This window comes from Pristiophorus japonicus, chromosome X (genome assembly GCF_044704955.1).
Source record: "Pristiophorus japonicus isolate sPriJap1 chromosome X, sPriJap1.hap1, whole genome shotgun sequence".
In the NCBI taxonomy this organism is placed as follows: Eukaryota; Metazoa; Chordata; class Chondrichthyes; family Pristiophoridae; genus Pristiophorus; species Pristiophorus japonicus.
Window position 1 is genome coordinate 2,217,517 of NC_092010.1, and position 21,430 is coordinate 2,238,946.

General features: G+C 45.8%; 1 protein-coding gene across 1 annotated transcript in view; it reads right to left on the reverse strand.

Moving 5' to 3' along the window:
• Positions 1 to 14,683, reverse strand: part of LOC139240766 (probable G-protein coupled receptor 139) — a 21,922-nt gene extending 7,239 nt beyond the window's left edge. The window contains exons 1-2 of the mRNA XM_070869245.1: positions 14,614 to 14,683; positions 5,739 to 6,668 (exon numbers count right to left, since the gene is read on the reverse strand). Of these exons, the coding sequence (XP_070725346.1) occupies positions 5,739 to 6,668; positions 14,614 to 14,683 (1,000 nt within the window). The remainder of the gene's footprint in view (positions 1 to 5,738; positions 6,669 to 14,613) is intronic.
• Between the last annotated feature and the right edge of the window lie 6,747 nt (positions 14,684 to 21,430).

Sequence of the window (21,430 nt, forward strand, 5' to 3'; positions counted from 1 at the left end):
GCTGGAAGGTGGCAGATGGAGTATAAGGTAAGGAAATGTGAGGTTATTCACTTTGGTAGCAAGAATGGAAAAATAAAATATTTTCTCTAAGATGAGAAACTGTGAAATGGTGATATTCAGAGGGTTTTGGGTGTCCTTGAACACGACTCACGGAAAGTTAACTTGCAGGTACAGCAAGCAGTTAGCAAAGCAAATAGTTGGCTATCCTTTATTGCGAGGGTCTTGGAGTACAAGCGTCAGGAAGTCTTGCTGCAATTATACAGGGCTTTTGTGAGACCACACCTGGAGTACTGTGCACAGTTTTAGTCTCCTTACAGAAGGAAGGATATACTTGCCATAGAGGCGGTGCAACAAAGGTTCACTAGATGTATCCCTGGGACGAGATAGTTGTCCTATGAGGAAACATTGAGTAGAGTGGGCTTATACTCTCTGGAGTTTAGAAGAATGAGGGGTGATCTCATTGAAACATATAAGATTCAGAGGAGGATTGACAGGGTAGATGTTGAGAGGTTGATTCCCCCTGGCTGGAGAGTCTAGAACCAGGGGGCACAGACTCAGGATAATGGGTCGGCCATTTAAAACTGAGATGAGGAGGAATTTCTTCACTCAGAGGGTAGTGAATCTTTAGAATTCTCCACCCCAGAGGGCCATGGATGCTGAATCATTGAGTATATTCAAGGCTCAGATTGATATATTTTTGGAAACTAGGGGCAACACGGGATATGGGGATTGGGCGGGAAATTTGGGTTAGCGCAGAAGATCAGCTCGAGGGCCCATATGGCCTACTCCTGCTCCTATTTCTTATGTTATTAAGGCATGTTTTCAATCGGTAGTTCCCATTATAGTGTGGACATAATGGACAAAGCTAATGCAAACAGTGTGGCAACAATGTGACAACAAGAAGTAAGATGTTTCAGACAAGAAATGCACTCAGATATAATATTTTTAATATATGAATAGTCAACCTCTTTTGGTATTGCTCAAGGGGTATTGAGACCGAGTGTAACCTTCAGGTGAAGAGTTAGAATTAGAGTCTCGGACACATAGGTATAATTTCGGCCCTCATCTTAAAGTCATACATTCTGTCCTTATTGTTTTTAATACATTTCCATTATAAATTCCCCTGACTGCTTCTATAATGTGAACCTGTCACTTTGCAATTGAATTCTCCTGTTAGTGGTGGTCCTGCAGCGCCTCCACTGGTCAGTGGGCATCATTGCAGCATGATATGTTTACACAGGCAGGTTTGCATTATAACTGTGTAAGGAAAGGGTTAATCAGACTATTCTGACTTTTTCTGTATCGATATCGCTTTGCATTGGAGTAATGTTAAACTTCAGCCTTTGACTGTTAAAGCATGGAAGTTTAAGTCATTGTAAAGTGCCACTGGGCTGTTCAGCCAGGCCAATCTTTAAGTAATGGTCAGTTTAGTCAGTTCAGTAAACTTGATCAAATACATGCACGCTGATTCATGTATGTCAGAGAATCTTAATCCGTTGATAACAAGTGCAGGGATAACAGGTGGTTCTCCAGAAAACCCTCTGGGTAAACCTCATCCGTTTTAATTGAGGCTTCTATAGAAGCAGGAGATTGATTCGTACAAAATGGTACAGAATCAAAGGTAGACATAATTACAATTACAAGTTTCACTATGGATACGGTAGCACAGTGAATATGTTACTGAACTAGTAATCCAGAGACATGAGTTCAAATCCCACCACTAAAATTTAAACCCATTTACTTAAATAAATCTGAAATAAAAAGCTAGTACAGGTTGCACCTCCCTTTATCCAGCATCCTCGGGACCTGGCCTGTTCCGGATAAGGGAATTTTCCGGATGAGGGGTGGTCATGTTAAATTGGATGGTACAGGTGCTGAGCAAGGGTATATTGGGGCTGGCTGGCTTGGGGCTGGGAGTGCGGCAGAGAGATCATGGCGGAGGGGTGGGCAGTGGATCGCGGGGTCAAGCCAGCAATTGCAGGAGTCAGCAGCGAGGAAGGACTTCAATTTGTTCTGTCGGAGTTCTGCGCATGCGCCACCCGGTGGCCAGGAATGGTTCTGGATAAGGGAGGTTCAACCTGCATCAGCAATGGTAAATGAAACGACTGGATTGTTGTTAAAAACCCATCTGGTTTACCACTGCCCCTCAGGGAGGGAAATCTGGCCTATAGGTGACTCCAGACCCACAGCAATGTGAGTTTCTCTTAACCGCCCTCCGCAAGGGCCCAGCATTCAGTTGTACCAAACCGCCCCGAAAATAGACCTTGACCCCACACAGACTGCAGGGGTTCAAGATGCCGTCACATTGTGAAGGGCAATTAGGGATGTGCAATAAATACCGGACTTCCCAGCGATGCCCACATCCCGAGAATTAATTAAAAAGAAACTTGGTGGAATGGCAATTATATGAAACAAGAGTGAACCTATTAGAAAAATAACAAAGTAAGAGAACTGCACCGGTCTATGGAAAAATAACTTGTTAACACTAAAGTTATTGATAATGGACAAGTCAATTAAATTGTATTTTAATGTATAATGGCACAATGCAGAATTGTGTGGATAGTCACATGGAGTGAGTGAAAGAAATGTATAAAACTGACAGTTTGTGATGAACCTTTGGTATTGCAAAAGCCTAAGATAGTGACCTCAGATTTCTCACACATTTCAATCCCCAACCAAACCATCATCAAGATTTAAAGTCATTCGTCGAAGGGTTAGAGGGGATTTGAGAATTCTTTTCACAGAGGACGGTGGGGGTCTGAAACTCGCTGCCTGAAAGGGTGGTAGAGGCAGAAACCCTCATCATATTCAAAAAGTACTTGGATATGCACTTGAAATGCCGTAACCTACAGGGCTACAGACCAACAGCTGGAAAGTCGGTTAAGGCTGGATAACTCTTTGTCGGACGGAACGGACACAATAGGTCGAATGGCCTCTTTCTGTGCCATAAATTTCTATGATTCTAAGTTTGATAGGAAGTTTTATTTTCAAGTATGTTTAAGTAGCTGCGTAACACCTGACACCTGATATTCATAGTATAAACACTTATTACTCTTAATTATCCCTTTATTAAGCTTGAGTATAGAAGATTAAGGAGTGATGCAGTTGAGGTGGTTAAGATGATTAAAAGGAGTTGATAGGGTAGATGGAGAGAAACTGTTTGCTCTGGTGGGGATAGTCCAGAACAAGGGGGAAGAACCTTAAAATTAGAGACATGCTATTCAGGGGTGATGTCAGGAAGCATTTCTTCACACAAAGGGGATGGAAATCTGGAACTCTCTCCCACAAAAAGCTACTGAGGCTGGGGGGTCAATTTCAAAGCTGAGACCGATAGGTTTTTGTTGGGTATGGGTATTAAGAGTTATGGAACCAAGGCAGGTCGATGGAGTTCAATACGAATCAGACAAAATCGAAGTGAGTAGCGGAACAGGCTCGAGGGGCTGAATGACCCCCTTCCATTCCTCTGTTCCTATTGATTTGGAGCAACAAATTATTGATCAGGACCCCGCCTCTTTAACAACTGAGAGTGCAGGAATGTATTATGGCGGGATCGGGGACTGGCAGAGCCAAGACGGGCCGAGATTGAAATGGGATCAGGGTCTTAACTGCGATGCTAATCCCTGATGTGCAGATATTAATGAGGCATCCGCCCATTTCCTGTGGATCTCCAGCCCCCTAAATTGAGGCTCCCCCCTGCCCCCACCATCTCCACACGGATTGGGTCCCACCATCACTGCGTGTCACACAACGACACCCAGGCTCGGCTTGTCTTTTAACAGGTTTATTTATGAGAATAAAAAGCATTTTATATTTCAATTCAGTGCAATTGATTCAGGGAAGACATGATTAAAAATGGTAGCACTCAACTTGCAAGGGCGCAGTGACTAAAAACAGTTTAATGGCTTCACCGGGTGACCTTAGGGAGGAGGTGTTATAACAGACCTATGGTACGACGCAGGGATGGTGTATATCGTAACCCAATGGTCACACAGTTCCACGCTTCACGTCTGAATGCTCCTTCCCTTGTGCACTTACATAGGAAGATAGGAACAGGAGGAGTCCATTCAGCCCCTCGAGCCTTTTCCAGCATTCAATGAGATCATGTCTGATCTGTGACCGAACTTCTTCTTGGCCCCGATCCCTTAATACCGTTGGTTAACACAAATCTGTCAATCTCAGATTTAAAATTAAGAATTGATCGAGCATCAATTGGTGTTTGCAGAAGAGAGTTCCAAACTTCTGCCACTCTGTGTGTAGAAATGTTTCCTAACTTCATCCTGTTCGGTCTGGCTCTTATTTTTAGACTGTGCCTCCTAGTCCTTGGCTCCCCAGCCAGTGGAAATAATTTCTCTCTCTCTCCCGTATCAATTCCCCTTAATATCTTGAAATCTTCAATCAGATCACCCCTTAATCATCTAAATGACAGGGAATACAATCCTAGTTTGCGTAATCGCTCCTCGTAATTTAACCCTTGGTGTCCAGGTATCATTCTGCATTTTACTCCAGCTGGTGGATCCTCTCACCTGCCGTCCTTCCTTGATTCATGTTCATGAACTCACACGGTGAGTGACGCAGGGGGAGGGAAATGGATGTCGGGCAATTAATGGCCGATCGGCCTCACTGCCCGCCTTTGACCCCTTTCTCTGCCACAACCCGACCCGATTTCACAGAGGAATGAGGAGGAGAATCCAGACCAGAAAATGCCATGCAACTATTGAAAGAGCAGGTAGTGCTCCTGGAGTCCCGGCTAACATTCCTCTCACAACCAACACCTATCCAAACTGGTCATTTGTCTCATTGGTGTTTGTGGGAGCTTGCTGTGCACAAATTGGCTGCCGCATTTCCTGCTTTACAACAGTGACTACATTTCAGACGTAATTCATCAGCTGCGAACTGCTTTGGGATGTCCTTATGTTGTGAATCAGTTTATCTGTTACCCACGCTCCCTCCTCCCTTTGTTGAAATGAAAACCTATGGGGTAGATCAGTCATAGATCAGTGGGCAGCACCCTCACCCCTGAGTCAGAAGGTTGTGGGTTCAAGTCCCACTCCAGGAACTTGAGCACACAAATCTAGGCTGATACTCCCAGTGCAGTACTGAGGGGGTGCTGCACTATCGGAGGTGCCGTCTTTTGGGTGAGACGTTAAACCGAGGCCCTGTCTGCTCTCTCAGGTGGACATAAAAGATCCCGTGGCACTATTACGAAGAAAAGCAGGGGAGTTATGCCCGGTGTCCTGGTCAATATTTATCCCTTAATCAACATGACTAAAATAGATTATCTGCTCATCCCTTAGATGGTACACACTGTGCCATGGTGCACCAGTGTGGAGGGACTGGATGGTCAAGTGGTGGATAGTCACATGGACTGCTTTGTACTGGATGGCGTGGGGCTTCTTGAGTGTTGTTGGAACTGCACTCATCCAGGCAAGTGGAGAGTATTCCATCACACTCCTGCTGTGTGCCTTGTTGATGTGGAAAGGTGGAAGTGTTGGATGATGTAAATCTCAATCAGTGAGAGGAATTCGAAAATCTAAAGGGGGCGCAGAACTGCTCTCGTGATAATTAGCCCTGGACAGCCCAGCTTCACCTTCTGTCCTCCCCTATCTCTGTTAACTCAACCTGCCCCTTTCACGCACCGACTCACTTTCCCACAACTCTGTTTTTAAATTAACTTTTAGTTAGTTGTACGAAATGAGCAGAATCCCAGCCGGTTACCGCTGCCTAGACTCCACCCCCACCTCTGCGGGCAGCTTCTGGGTGAAACCGATGAGTTGACAAGTTCTCCTTCGGTTTTAAGTCTTTGGTGAGCTTTAGAAACAGATGAATGGGCTGTGTGATGGCTCGCCTCATCTCCTCCCTGAACTTAGCCTGGGTGAGAGCGTAAATGCAGGTGTTGGTGCAGGAGTTCAGGTACATGAGCATGTCGCCGACCTGCATGACAATAGGGCCTATGTCCAGCAACATCTCCTGGATCACAAAGACCACCACTCTGGTCATCCACAGCACGATGAAGCTGCCCGATATGGCGAAGAGCAGGATGATGGACCTTCTCCGGTTCTCCATCTCGGGGTCAACTTGCTTCCCATCGCCACCTTGACCCCGGAATGCCCTGCGGACCCGACTGGCCACGAGAACGTGCCTGACAGTGAGAGCATTGAGCAGCAAGATGCACACGTAGGGAATGAGAGGGGTTAAGACGGTACAGGCACAAAGGTATACTGCCCAGGGGGTGTTTGTACAAAGTTTGCGAAGCCTGCAGACTGGGAATGGGCCGTGCGCGTCAACGGGTTCGTAGGTGAAGTAGCGCGGGATATTACGCAGGTAGCTCACCGTGCACACAGTCGTTATCACCCCGGTCGCTGTCCTCACTGTACAGTATCTCGTTTTCCACTTCTGGTAACAAATGGCGACAAATCGATCAAGGGTGAAGGCCACGGTGAGCCAGACCGAGCAGTCCACCACCGCGGCATTCGTGATGCTGTTCAGGCTGCATACGTGGTAATGGGTGAGGATCGAGAAGGGGAAGTAGAGAGATCCCAGGTAGTTCAACATCACACAGAAGATGATGACCAGCAAGTCCACCGCTGCCATGGAGACCAGGTAACGGCCCGTGCATCTGGCGAGGCCACAGCTACCACGAGAGAGAATCACGATGGTCATGAAGTTAGCTGCCAGAGAGGGAAAGAGAGATGACAGTTAGTATAGTGCATGTTACATGAGGGAGAGATACCCTAACCTAGCAACTGTTGAGAGTTCTCCTCAGCAACAGCCAGCATTCAAGATTGATTATGGCCATGGGATGTTTATAGTACTGCCTTAATAGTATGTTTAGATCATAACTTTTATGGTCACAACAACTCGGCCACTGCAACTTATGTGAAAGGCTGTTGATGTTCGCATAATGTAGAGAAATGTAAACATGTGTGTGTAAGAATCAGCTGTGCATTGACCAGAGACTGCCATGTAAAGGTAATGAGTAGGAGACGTGTGATGAAACTTGGTTTCAACACAGTGAAGATGCAAAGAGGGAGTGAGTAAACTTGGCAGGAGAGCACAGTTCTAAGTTAGGTTAGAGACAGAGGTTGGAAAGTATTAATGAGAGAATAATTGTCTATCAGTATAATAAATGTTTATTTGATAGCCGTATAAACTATATGGATTCTATTTCCCTGATAGCTCTCATTATCCAATGCTCACCATACACGTAAAGAGCAGCCATTGTCCATCACTCAGTGAAATACAATTGGTCCAACTCGGTCCATCGCTCAATCAGCACTCATTCTTCAACTCACTTCATGACTCAATGAGATCCCATTGTTCAACTCAGGTCCTCACTGAATGTGCTCTCATTGTTCAATTGTCTCCATCATTTAATGAGCTCCAATTGTACAACTCTCTACCAGTCACTCAATGGACTTGCATTTTCCAACTCACTCCCGAACTCAGTGGCCTTCCATTGCCCAACTCTCTACCTTACCCAATGGTCTCCCATTATCCAATCACAACCAGTCACTCCATTAACCTCCCTTTTCCAACTCTCGACATCAGGGAGGGAAAACATCCTCTCTGCATCGACCCTGTCAAGCCCCCTCAGAATCTTATATATTTCAATAAGATCACCTCTCATTCTTCTAAACTCCAAAGAGTATAGGCCCAACCTGCTCAACCTTTCTTCATAAGACAACCCCTTCATCTCAAGAATCAACATCTTGAACCTTCCCTGACCAGTACATTAATATCCTCCTGCAGTCCACAGCTTTCTTCTTCATTATCAACTACACGGCTGATTTTAGCCTCACCTGCAAACTTCTTAATCTCTTAAATCTATTGTTATCAGCCTTGATTATACCCAATCACTGAGCATACACAGCACTCTGTGGGACAGAATTCCAAAGAGTCACAACACTTTTGAGTGAAGTAGTTTCTCCTCATCTCAGTCCTACATGGCCAACCAATTATCCTGAGGCTATGACCTCTAAATTCTCCAGTCAAACGAAATGGCCTCTCACCAATGACCCTGTCAAGCCCTCTAATAATTATATACATTTCAATTTGATCACCTCTCAATATTCTAAATTCCATAGAATTTAGGACTCAATCTCTCATCCCAGGAATCAATCCAGTGAACAATCGTTACACTCCCAAGCATATCCTTCCTTAGGTAAGGAGACCAAAACTGTACAATGTATTCCAGGTGTGGTCTCACCAAAACCCTATATAATTGCAGCAAGACATTCTTATTCTTATACTGCAAGCCCTTTGCAATAAAGGTTTGCCTTCCTAATTGCTTGCTGTACCTCCATGTTAACTTTCTGTAATTTGTGTTCAAGGTCATCCAAATCCCTTTGAATACCAACATTTCACAATTCTGCTTTTGCATTCTACCTATAATTTCACATTTCCCCACATTATACTTCACCTGCCATCTTCTTGCTCACTCACTTATTCATTCCTATCCCCTTGTAGCCTCATTGCATCCTCCTCACAGCATATTTCTTACCTAGCTTTGTATCAGCAGCAAACGTGGATATATTATGCTCAGTTCCCTCATCTAAGTCATTGACATAGATTGTAAATAGCTGAGGCCCCAGCACTGATCCTTGTCGCACTCCACTAGTTGTACCGTGCCACCCTGATAATGGCCTGTTTATTCCTACTCTCTATTATCTGTCCATTAACCAAGCCTCAGTCCATGCAACTCATATTACCCCCAACCCCATGAGCCCTAATCTTAGAAACATAGAAAATAGGTGCACGAGTAGGCCATTCGGCCCTTTGAGCCTGCACCGCCATTCAATAAGTTCATGGCTGAACATGCAACTTCAGTACCCCATTCCTGCTTTATCGCCATACACCTTGATCCCCCTAGTAGTAAGGACTACATCCAACTCCTTTTTGAATATATTAAGTTAATTGGACTCAACAACTTTCTGTGGTAGAGAATTCCACACGTTCATCACTCTCTGGGTGAAGAAGTTTCTCCTCATTTCAGTCCAAAATAGCTAACCCCTTATCCTTAGACTGTGACCTCTGGTTCTGGACTTCCCCAACATTGAGAACATTTTTCTTGCATCTAACCTGCCTAAACCCGTCAGAATTTTAAAAATTTCTATGAGATCTCTTCTCATTCTTCTGAATTCCAGTGAATACAAGCCCAGTTGATCCAGTCTTTCTTGATATGTCAGTCCCGCCATCCCGGGAGCACCAAGGCCCTGTATAACGGTAGTTACACCTCCCTGCCCCTGCACTCAAATCCCCTCACTATGAAGGCCAACATGCCATTTGCTTTCTTAACCGCCTGCTGTACCTGCATGCCAACCTTCAATGAGTGATGCACCATGACACCCAGGTCTCGTTGCACCTTCCCTTTTCCTAATCTGTCACCATTCAGATAATAGTCTGTCTCTCTGTTTTTCCCACCAAAGTGGATAACCTCACATTTATCCACATTATACTTCATCTGCCATCATTTGCCCACTCACCTAACCTATCCAAGTCACTCTGCAGCCTCATAGCATCCTCCTCGCAGCTCACACTGCCACCCAACTTAGTGTCATCCGCAAATTTGGAGATAGTACATTTAATCCCCTCTAAATCATTAATGTACAATGTAAACAACTTGGGCCCAGCACAGAACCTTGCGGTACCCCACTAGTCACTGCCTGCCATTCTGAAAAGTATCCATTTACTCCGACTCTTTGCTTCCTGTCTGCCAACCAGTTCTCAATCCACGTCTGCACACTACCCCCAATCCCATGTGCTTTAACTTTGCACATTAACATCTTGTGTGGGACCTTGTCGAAAGCCTTCTGAAAGTCCAAATACACTACATCAACTGGTTCTCCCTTGTCCACTCTACTGGAAACATTCTGAAAAAATTTGAGAAGATTTGTCAAGCATGATTTCCTTTTCACAAATCCATGCTGACTTGGACTTATCATGTCACCTCTTTACAAATGTGCTGCTATGACATCCTTAATAATTGATTCCATCATTTTACCCACTACCGATGCCAGGCTGACCGGTCTATAATTCCCTGTTTTCTCTCTTCGCTCCTTTTTTAAAAAGTGGGGTTACATTGGCTAGCCTCCACACCATGGGAACTGATCCAGAATCTATGGAATGTTGGAAAATGACTGTCAATGCATCTGCTATTTCCAAGGCCACCTCCTTAAGTACTCTGGGATGCAGACAATCAGGCCCTGGGGATTTATTGGCCTTCAATCCCAACAATTTCACCAACACAATTTCCTGACTAATAAGGATTTCCCTCAGTTCCTCCTTCTTACTAGACACTCTGACTCTTTTTATATCTGGAAGTTTGTTTTTGTCCTCCTTAGTGAATACTGAACCAAAGTACTTGTTCAATTGGTCTGCCATTTCTTTGTTCCCCGTTATGACTTCCCCTGATTCTGACTGCAGGGGACCTACGTTTGTCTTTATTAGCCTTTTTCTCTTTACATATCTATGGAAGCTTTTGCAGTCCGTCTTAATGTTCCCTGCAAGCTTCCTCTTGTGCTCTATTTTCCCTGCCCTAATCAAACCCTTTGTCCTCCTCTGCTGAGTTTTAAATTTCTCCCAGTCCCCGGGTTCGCTGCTATTTCTGGCCAATTTGTATGCCACTTCCTTGGCTTTAATACCATCCCTGATTTCCCTTGATAGCCACGGTTGAGCCACCTTCCCTTTTTTATTTTTACGCCAGACAGGGATGTACAATTGTTGTAGTTCATCCATGCGGTCTCTAAATGTCTGCCATTGCCCATCCACTGTCAAACCCTTAAGTATCATTCGCCAATTGACATCTCATACCTTCATAGTTACCCTTCTTTAAGTTCTGGACCATGGTCTCTGAATTAACTGTTTCATTCTCCATCCTAATGCAGAATTCCACCATATTATGGTCACTCTTCCCCAAGGGGCCTCGCACAACTAGATTGCTAATTAATCCTCTCTCGTTACACATCATCCAGTCTAAGATGGCCTCGCCCCTAGTTGGTTCCTCGACATATTGGTCTAGAAAACCATCCCTTATGCACTCCAGGAAATCCTCCTCCACTGTATTGCTTCCAGTTTGGTTAGCCCAATCTATATGCATATTAAAGTCACCCATGATAACTGCTGCCCCTTTATTGCATGCACTCCTAATTTCCTGTTTGATGCCCTCCCCAACATCACTATGACTGTTTGGAGGTCTGTAAACAATTCCCACGAACGTTTTTTGTCCTTTGGTGTTCTGCAGCTCTAACCATATACATTCCACATCAGGGATACAGATCCCTGACGGTAGCAGGCCAGGTAGATAAGGTGGTTAAGAAGACATATGGAATGCATGCCTTTATTAGCTGAGGCATAGAATATAAGAGCCGGGGGGATATGCTTGAAATGTACAAAACACTGGTTAGGCAACAGCTGGAGTACTGCATGCAGTTCTGGCCACCGCATTACAGGAAGGACATGATTGCGCTGGAGACCATACAGAGGAGATTTACGAGGATGTTGCTGGGAGTGGAGAATCTTAGCTATGGGGACAGATTGGATAGGCTGGGTTTGTTAGGAGGATGAGGGGAGACCTCATTGAGGTGTATAAAATTATGAGGGGCCTAGATATAGTGGATAGAAAGGGCCTATTTCCCTAAGCAGAGGAGTCAACAACCAGGGGTCATAAATTTAATGTAATTGGTAGAAGACTTAGAGGGGATTGTGGGGGAAATTTCTTCACACAGAGGACCTGGAACTCGCTGCCTGAAAGGGTGGGAAAGAGAGAAACCCTCACCACTTTTAAAAGGTACTTGGATGTGCACTTGAAGTGTTATAACCTGCAGGGTTATGGACCTAGAGCTGGAAAGTGGGATTAGGCTGGATAACCTCTTGTTGGCCGGAGCGGACACGATGGGCCAAAATGGCCTCCTTCTGTGCTTTAATTTCTATGATTCTATGATTTTAAAGGATCAAGGGATATGGGAATAGGGTGGAAAAGGCATTCAACCATGATCTTAGTGAGTGGTGGAGGAGGCTTGAGGGGCCGTATTGTCTACTCCTGCTCCTATTTCTTATATTCTTCATTGATCAACTCACTCGATTACTCAGTGAGCTGCCATTGTCCAACTATCTATGGCACTCAATCAACTGCCACTGCCCGGCTCCCATCAGCAATCACTAAGCTTCCACGTACAAGCTCTCCCAGTCACTGAATGGCACCCCCAGTATCCAATTCCCACCATAAATCAATGTTTCCAGTCTCCAGTCTCTAACGGTCTCTGAATGAGCCACAATTTTCCAAATTCCACCAATCAATGTTCCAATTGCCCAACTCGTTCCCTCATTCCATGAGATCCCTTTGTCTTTCTCACCACCTCACTCGGTGAGCTCTGGTTGGCCAGCTCTCTGCATCTATCAATGGGCTCCCAATTGTCCAATTCTCTGAGTTATCCAATAAGCTCCCATTTTCTAACTCTCCTCATCAATCAGAACTCCAGTTCCAGCTATCGTTCCATCACTCAATCAGCCCCTATGAACGAGTTCCCGTTGTCCATCTCTCCCTTCACTCAATCATTTTCCACTTACCAGCTCTCTGGTCACTCATCGGTCTCCCATTTACTAACTTTCCTCACCAGTCAGAGCTCCAGTTGTCCAACGCTTTCTTTCACTCATTGGCGTTTCATTATCCAACTCTCTCCATCACACAAAAAGCTCCAAGTGTCCAGCTCTCCCCATCTCTCACTGAGCTCCCTCTGTCCAACACAGACAAACAATCACCCAAAATATAATGCATTCACAAACACAGTTGCAAACACACACACACACAGACACTGAAACAGAAACACACTCACGCAGTTGCACGCACACACAATCACAGTCAAATACACAAACAATGGCATATACGCACTCATAGACCAGTCAGTTTAACATCGGTGGTAGGAAAAATAATGGAATTCCTACTAAAGGAGAACATGGAAGAACATCTAGAAACCAAAAATATAATAACGAATATTCAGCCTGGATTTCAAAAGGGAAAATCTTGGTTGACCACCTCGTTAAATTTTTTGAAGAGTTAACAGAGAGTAGACCATAGAGATGCAGTAGATGTCATTTATCTAGATTTTGAAAAGGTCTTCGATTAGGTACCCCATAAATAGACCAATGAACAAGGTCAGAGAATGCGGAGTCTGGGGACAAGTAGCAGTATAGATAGCTAGCTGGCTTCAAGACGGAAAGCAGAGAGTAAATGTAAAGGGTAGTTATTCGCAATGGCAGAAGTTGCGTATAGGTGTTCCACATCGATCAGTGCTGGGACCACTGTTGTTCACAATTTCTATTCACGATTTAGACCTTGGAATCAAAAATACAATTTCTAAATTTGCGGATGACACCAAATAGAGGGGACAGTCAATACTTGGGAGGACTGTAACAAATTGCAGGAGGACGTTAATAAACTTGCAGAATATGCATATAATTGGCAAATTAAGTTCGACACACATAAATGTGGGAGGAAGAATAGAGAGGTCCCTTATTACTTGGAAGGTACAAGTCTAGGTGGGGTAGAGGAACAAGGAGATCTCGGATACAAATACACAAATCGCTAAAGTAGTGATACAGGTTAGCAAGGTCATTAAAAAAAGCAAACCAAGCCTGATTTCTCGAGGTATAGAATGGAAAAGTAGGGAAGTTATGCTAAACCTGTATCGAACTTTGGTTAGACCACACTTGGAGTACCGCGTACAGTTCTGGTCGTCATATTATAAGAAGTACATTGAGTCACTGCAGAGGGTGCAGAGAAGATTTACAAGGATGATAAAGAACTGCAGGGGTAGACATATTAAGAAAGGATGAACAGGCTGGGTCTCTTTTCTCTTGAAAAAAAGGCTGAGAGGTGACCTGATAGAGCTCTTTAAAGCTATGAACGGTTTTGATAGGTTGGTACAGAGAGAATGTTTCCACTTGTGGGGAAGAGCATAACTGGAGGCCATCAATATAAGACAGTTACCAAGAAATCCAATGGGGAATTCAGAAGAAAATTCTTTACCCAAAGAGTGGTGGAACTCGCTACCACAGGGAGTGGTTGAGGCGAATAGTATCGATGCATTTAAGAGGATGCGAGACAAGCATAAGAGGAGAAGGGAAAAGAGGGTTATGCTGATAAATTTAAATGAGGGAAGACAAGAGGAGGCTCGAGAGGAGCATAAACGTCGGCATGGACTGGTTGGGCCGAATGGCCTGTTTCTGTGCCGTTTTTCCTATGTATTTTATCCCCACACACACACACAAGACACAGACCGACACACACAGGCACAAGTACACACACAGCCACATCCATCTACACTTAGATATTAAAACACACACACACTCACACAGTAGCTTGCACGCAGAAACACAATCATGTACACACACTAAACTGCACACGAGCACACACTCAGAAACACAGTCACACATATGCTTACACGCATTCACACACGAGCATGCTCAAACAAATGCAGTCTCACACACACACACACACACACACACACACACACACACACACTCACTCACACACATACACCCACGCAGCCACATTCACAGGTTGCCAGTCATTAAAGAAGAGTTCGCTTATTTGGTGACTATCTGCTACTCACGTACCGGCCACACCGATGACTGCCAGGCAATGGTAGAACACGTCCTGCGCTAGTAAGAATGCCAAGCTTCCCATCCTCGGAGAGAGTCAGTGACGTGAGTTGGAGCTGGAGACAGCAGCACACAGTGACACACAGAGGCAGTGCTTTGGAAGTAGCCTCGATTATATACTCAGGAGAATCTCCCAGTGAGACATCGAGCTCAGGGGGGGCCTGGTACCAGCTGCAGTCAATGCAGCCGCACAACAGGTAAGGGACCTTAACTATCCTAATCCACGGGGAGAGCTTACGTGGAGATTGCACTTTAATAACCTCAAACATACCCTGCAACAGCAGAGTCACCGAGTAATATTCAGAAGGTTCAGAGGCGGTTTCAACTAAATGGTATTATTTTGAGGCAGGTGCAGGAGAGTAACAGGTCCTGGGCTGCATATTGACAAATCCTTGAAGGTGGCAGAGCCACCTCATCAGACGATTAAGAAAGTATATGAAGACTTGCTTTTGTAAATAGGGACATTGGATTCTAAAACAAGGAAGGCTTGTTAACCCTCTACAAAAAACTGGTTATCAATTCTGGTCATCGTACTTTAGGAAGGATGTCGAGGCCTTGGAGAGGGTGCAGAGGCGGTTTACAAGGATAATACCAGGGAGAGGAAGCTCAGTTACATTGAGAGATTTGAGAAGCTGGGATTGTTCTGCTTAGGGCAGAGAAGGTTAAGGACTGATCGAATAGCGATATTCAAAGTTACGTAGGGTTTTGATAGAGCAACTAGGGAGAAAGGGCTTCCTCTGGCAAGAGGGCCAGGAACCATCGGACATAGATTAAATTAATTGTCAAAAGAGCTAGAGAGGAAATGAGGAGAAACATTTTAACACAAAGGGTTGGCATGATCTGGAACTCACTGCCTGAAAGGGTACTGGAGTCAGATTCCATAAAACAAAATAAAAAGAAAGACTTGCATTTATATAGCGCCTTTCACGACCACCGCACGTCCCAAAGCGCTTTGCAGCCAATGAAATACTTTTGAAATGTAGTCACTACTGTAATGTGGGAAACATCGGAGCCAATTTTTTGCACAACAAGCTCCCACAAGTAGCAATGTGATAATGACCTGATAATCTGTTTTAATGATGTTGATTGAGGGTTAAATATTGACCAGGACACTGGGGAAAAATCTCCTGCTCTTCTTCGAAATAAGACCACAAGATCTTTTACATCCACCTTAGAGCGCAGACAGGGCCTCAGTTTAACATCTTGTCCTGAAAGATGGCATTTTTATGCTCAAGTCCCTGGAGTGGGACTTGAACCTACAACCCTAGGAACTTTCACAGGAACTTTCAAGCACATAGAAAGCCTCTAAATTGCAGAGAACCACTCTAATACAATCACAACATCGCCAGCAATAAAACCTTTCCTGTGTTTTTGCCGAGAGAAGCTGAGGGTCCCTTTTAAATACCGTCTCCCCAATTGTACTGCCCGTGGTGTGTGGGCGGGATCAGGAAATGGCAGCACTAACAAGGGCCGAGACAGAAATGGGGATTGGGGTCTTATCGTCATAGGCGTTCCATCGAACGAGGATGACTTGCTTCCACATGAGTTCATAGATGTTTCAATGAAGGACCCGATGTTCCCATCCTGAACTCCAATTGAGGGGGTGAAAGATTCCTGTGCATGAATGTTTTTAACGTGTGGTGACCATTGCACATCAGCCACCACCCGGGTTTGACAGAGCTAGGACTTGGTCCAGTGGCAAGAGTAAAACAGGACGACTGGAGACCAGCTCTGCTGCATGGACCTAGTACGCACACATATCACAGTGTGGGCCGGCCCGTGCGACCCCTGGGCCCTCAGCACTTCTGGGCCCCATACCCTAATTTACCGCACCATCACCATGATCTCTTGCTGCTTCTCCGCCGCAATCATTCGCCACACCTCTGCCACAATTTCTCGCCGCTCTTCCACCATAAACATTCACCGCACCTCCGCACCAAACATTCGCCAAACCTCCGGCACGATCACCCACCAAATCTCAGCCATGATCCCTCATCGCTCCTCCATGCCGATTACTCGTCGCAAGTGTCATGCATGTATGCTTGGGTTTGCTAGCGACCAGGTGGTGCCACTGTTGGAGGTTATTCGGCTGTGCACATCTGTGTGTGGCCCAGATATAAAAAGCCAGCCATCTTGCAATGTAATCACTTTGGGTTTTAATAAAGTAGAGGCAGGGGGGTACCTGTTCGGAGATTACTGTATTCAGTCTATTGAGTTATTGAAGAAACAACATTTGGCGACGAGGTAACAAGAACCTTTGCATGCAAAAATGAGTACAATTGGAATTCTGGAGCGATTTGTGTAGGGAAAAGATTGGGCATACGTTATAGCCCGCTTGAACCAGTACTTCGTGGCCAACAAAATGGAGAAAGAGGCAGACACAGTTCGGCGCTGGGCGGTCCTCCTCACGGTTTGCGGTCGGAAAATCTATGGACTCATAAAGAATCTCCTCTCGCCCTTAAGTCCAATGGACAAGGACTATGAAACATTGTGTGCTCTGGTACGTGACCATCTCAAACCAGAAGAAGCTATCATCATTGTTATATATGTAAACGTGTATATACTCTGGAGTCCCAAGGGATCCCATAAGCCCTTTGGAGCACATGTATTTAAGGATTCCTCACAGATTGGAGAGGCTCTCTGGAGACCTGCAATGAAGGACTAAGGTCACACTTTACTTTGAGCTCAAAGTATCCAGTCAGACTCTTTCTTCACACATAACAACTGGCAACAAGATACAGATCGCGAACCCAATGATACAGACAACAGTGGGCATCCTGGAGAAATTCTCGGAGGGAGATGATTGGGAAACCTTTGTGGAGAGACTCGACCAATACTTCATAGCCAATGAGCTGGAAGGAGAAGCGAATGATGCCAAACGAAGGGCGATTCTGCTCACCATCTGCGGGGCACCAACATAGGGCTTCGTGAAAAATCTGCTTCCTCCAGCGAAAACCACAGAGAAATCATACGATGATTTGTGCACACTGGTCCAGGAGCATTTGAATCTGAAGGAAAGTGTTTTGTTGGCGATGTAATTGTTCTACACCGAAAAAAGGTCTGAAGGCCAGGAAGTGGCGAGTTATGTCACGTAGATAAGATGCCTTGCAGGACATTGCAAATTTGAAGGACATTTGGAGCACATGCTCAGAGACATTTTCGTACTTGACATTGGCCACAAAACAATACTTCGCAAATTCTTGACTGTAGAGACCCCAACCTTGATTAAGGCCACAGCGATAGCCCAGGCGTTCATTGCCACCAGTGATAATACGAAGCAAATCTCTCAGCAAACAAGTGCTGCTACAAGTACTGTGAACGAAGTGATGTTGTTTTCAAATCGCAACCTACAGGGCAGGCCCCCACACCTGCAGCTGCACATCCGCAGATGTCTCAGAGTCCACCATCAAGGGTGATGCATAGAAGGCCATCAACACTTTGTTGGCCCTGTGGGGGTGATCATCGTTTCCATTCATGCCACTTCAAAGGGTACGTTTGCAAGGGCTGAGGAACAATGGGACACCTCCAACGTATGTGCAGGTGAACTGTAAATCCTGTTATTCCTGCAAACCACCATGTTGCAGAGGAGGACAGATCCACGGCGGATCACGACGAACCAGAGCCTCAGACCCAGGAGGCAGAGGTACATGGGGTGCACACATTTACCACAAAGTGTCCCCCGATAATGCTGAATGTTGAACTAAATGGACTCCCGGTGTCAATGGAGCTGGACACAGGCACGAGCCAGTCCATCATGAGCAAAAAGACTTTCAAGAAATTGTGGTGCAGCAAGGCCTCAAGGCCAGTCTTATCTCCAATTCATACAAAATTAAGAAGTTATACAACTGAACTGATTCTCGTAACCGGCACGGCCACTGTAAAGGTCTCCTACAATGGAGCGGTGCACTCTGGGTGGTACCGGGCGATGGTTCCACGCTGCTCGGCAGGAGCTGACTGGGAAATATACACTGGAACTGGGACGATGTGTGAGTGCTCTCGCCGGCTGATGACACTTCATGTGCCCAGGTCTTAAACAAATTCCCCTTGCTGTTCAAACCAGGCATCGGGAAGTTCCAAGGAGCAAAAGTGCAGATCCACCTAATTCCAGCGGCGCAACCCATCCATCAAAAGGCGAGAGCAGTACTGTACATGATGAGAGAAAGGGTAGAGATCGAGCTCGACCGGTTGCAAAGAGAGGGCATCATTTCACCGATCGAATTTAACGAGTGGGCCAGCGCAATCATCCCAGTCCTCAAGGGAGATGGCACCGTCAGAATCTGTGGCAATTACAAAGTAACGATCAATCGTTTCTACCTGGAGGACCAATACCCACTACCAAAGGCCGACGACCTCTTTGCAAAGCTGGTGGGAGGAAAGACGTTCACGAAGCTGGACTTGACTTCAGCCTACATGATGCAGGAGCTGGAGGAATCCTCGAAGGGCCTCACCTGCATCAACACACACAAAGGTCTCTTCATTTATAACAGATGCCCGTTTGGAATTCAATCAGTGGTGGCGATATTCCAAAGAAACATGGAAAGCTTACTGAAGTTGGTTCTGCACACAGTGGTCTTCCAGGACGACATCTTGGTCACAGGTCGGGACACAGTCGAGCATCTGCAGAACCTGGCGGAGATTCAACCGCGTGAGGCTCGGGTTAAAAAGCTCAGTGTGTTTTCCTGGCACCTGAAGTGGAGTTCCTGGGGAGGAGATTTGCGGCGGATGGCATCAGGCCCATAGATTCAAAGATGGAGGCAATCGAGAACGCAGCAATACCACAGGACGTGATGGAGCTGCGGTCGTTTCTCGGACTCCTGAACTATTTTGGTAACCTCTTACCGAGTCTCAGCACACTGTTCGAACCACTGCACGCCTTACTGCGTAAAGGGGATGGATGGGTATGGGGCAAAAGCCAATAAAATGCCTGTGTAAAAGCGAGAAAATTGTCATGCTCAAACAAATTTCTTGTGTTGTATGATCCATGTAAGTGTTTGGTACTAGCATGTGATGCATCGTCATATGGTGTCGGGTGTGTATTGCAACTAGCTAATGATTTTGGGACATTGCAACCGGTTGCTTACATATCCAGGAGTCTGTCTAAGGCTGAGAGAGCCTACCGCATGGTTGAGAAAGAAGCATTAGTGTGTGTCAATGGGGTAAAGAAAATGCATCAATATCTGTTTGGGCTAAGATTTGAATTGGAAACTGACCACAAGCCACTCATATCCCTGTTTTCCGAGAGTAAAGGGATAAATACCAACGCATCGGCCCGCATCCAGAGATGGGCGCTCACGTTGTCTGCAAACAACTACACCATCCACCACAGGCCAGGCACAGAAAACTGTGCCGATGCTCTCAGTAGGCTGCCATTGTCCACCACGGGGGTGGAAATGGCGCAGCCTGCAGATTTAGTCATGGTTATGGAAGCACTTGAGAGTGAGCAATCACCCGTCACAGTCCGACAGATTAAAACCTGGACAAACCAGGATGCTTTGCTGTCCCTAGTTTAAAACTGTGTCCTTCATCGGAGCTGGTCCAGTGTCTCAGTGGAAATGCAGGAAGAGATAAAGCTGTTCCAACGGTGTAAAGCTGAATTATCTATACAGGCAGACCTCCTTCTGTGGGGTAATCGGGTAGTGGTTCCCACGAAGGGCAGAGAGACCTTCATCAATGACCTCCACAGTACCCACCCAGGCACCGTAATGATGAAAGCGATAACCAGATCCCATGTGTGGTGGCCCGTTATTGATGGGAACTTAGATTCCTGCGTGCACAGATGTAACGTATGCTCGCAGCTAAGCAATGTACCCAGGGAGGCGGCACTCAGTTTATGTTGTTGGTCCTCCAAACCGTGGTCTAGGGTCCATATCGACTATGCATGCCCGTTCTTGGATAAAATGTTCCTAGTGTTTGTAGATCCATACTCCAACTGGATTGAATGTGAGATAATGTCGGCAAGCACGTCCGCTGCCACCACTGAAAGCCAGTGGGCCATGCTTCCCGCGCATGGCCTGCCCGATGGCCTTGTGAGCAACAATGGGCCATGTTTTACCAGTGCTGAGTTCAAAAATTCATGACCCGCAACGGGATTAAACATGTTACATCTGCCCAATTTAAACCAGCATCCAATGGTCAAGCAGAGATAGCAGTGCAAAACGTCATGCAAGGCTTGAAGAGGGTAACTGAAGGCTCACTGCAGACTCGCCTATCCCGAGTCCTGCTAAGGTACCGCACTAAACCCCACTCGCTAACCGGGATCCCACCTGCTGAACTGCTCATGAAAAGGGCACTTAAGACAAGGCATTCGTTATTTCACCCCGATCTACATGAACAGGTAGAGAGCAGGCGGCCTCAACACAGTCAGTATCATGATAGCGCAAATGTGTCACGCGAGATTCAAGTCAATGATCTTGTATTTGTATTGAATTATGGACAAGATCCCAAATGGCTTCCCGGCACTGTCGTGGCCAAAGAGGAGAGCAGTGTGTTTCGGGCCAAACTGTCAAATGGACCTATTCACCGAAAACACTTTGACCAAATCAAACTCAGATTCACGGACTATCCTGAGCAACCCACTTTGGATCTTGACTTCTTTGACCCCACAACATACACACCAGTGGCAACCGACACCGCGTTTGGCCACGAAGCAGAACCCATCATCCACAGCAACCCAGCAGAACTCACAACACCAGGCAGCCCAGCAAGGCCAGCTGCACAACAGCCCAGCGAGTGACCAACAGACGACTTATCAATACCATCATTTGCCCCGAGA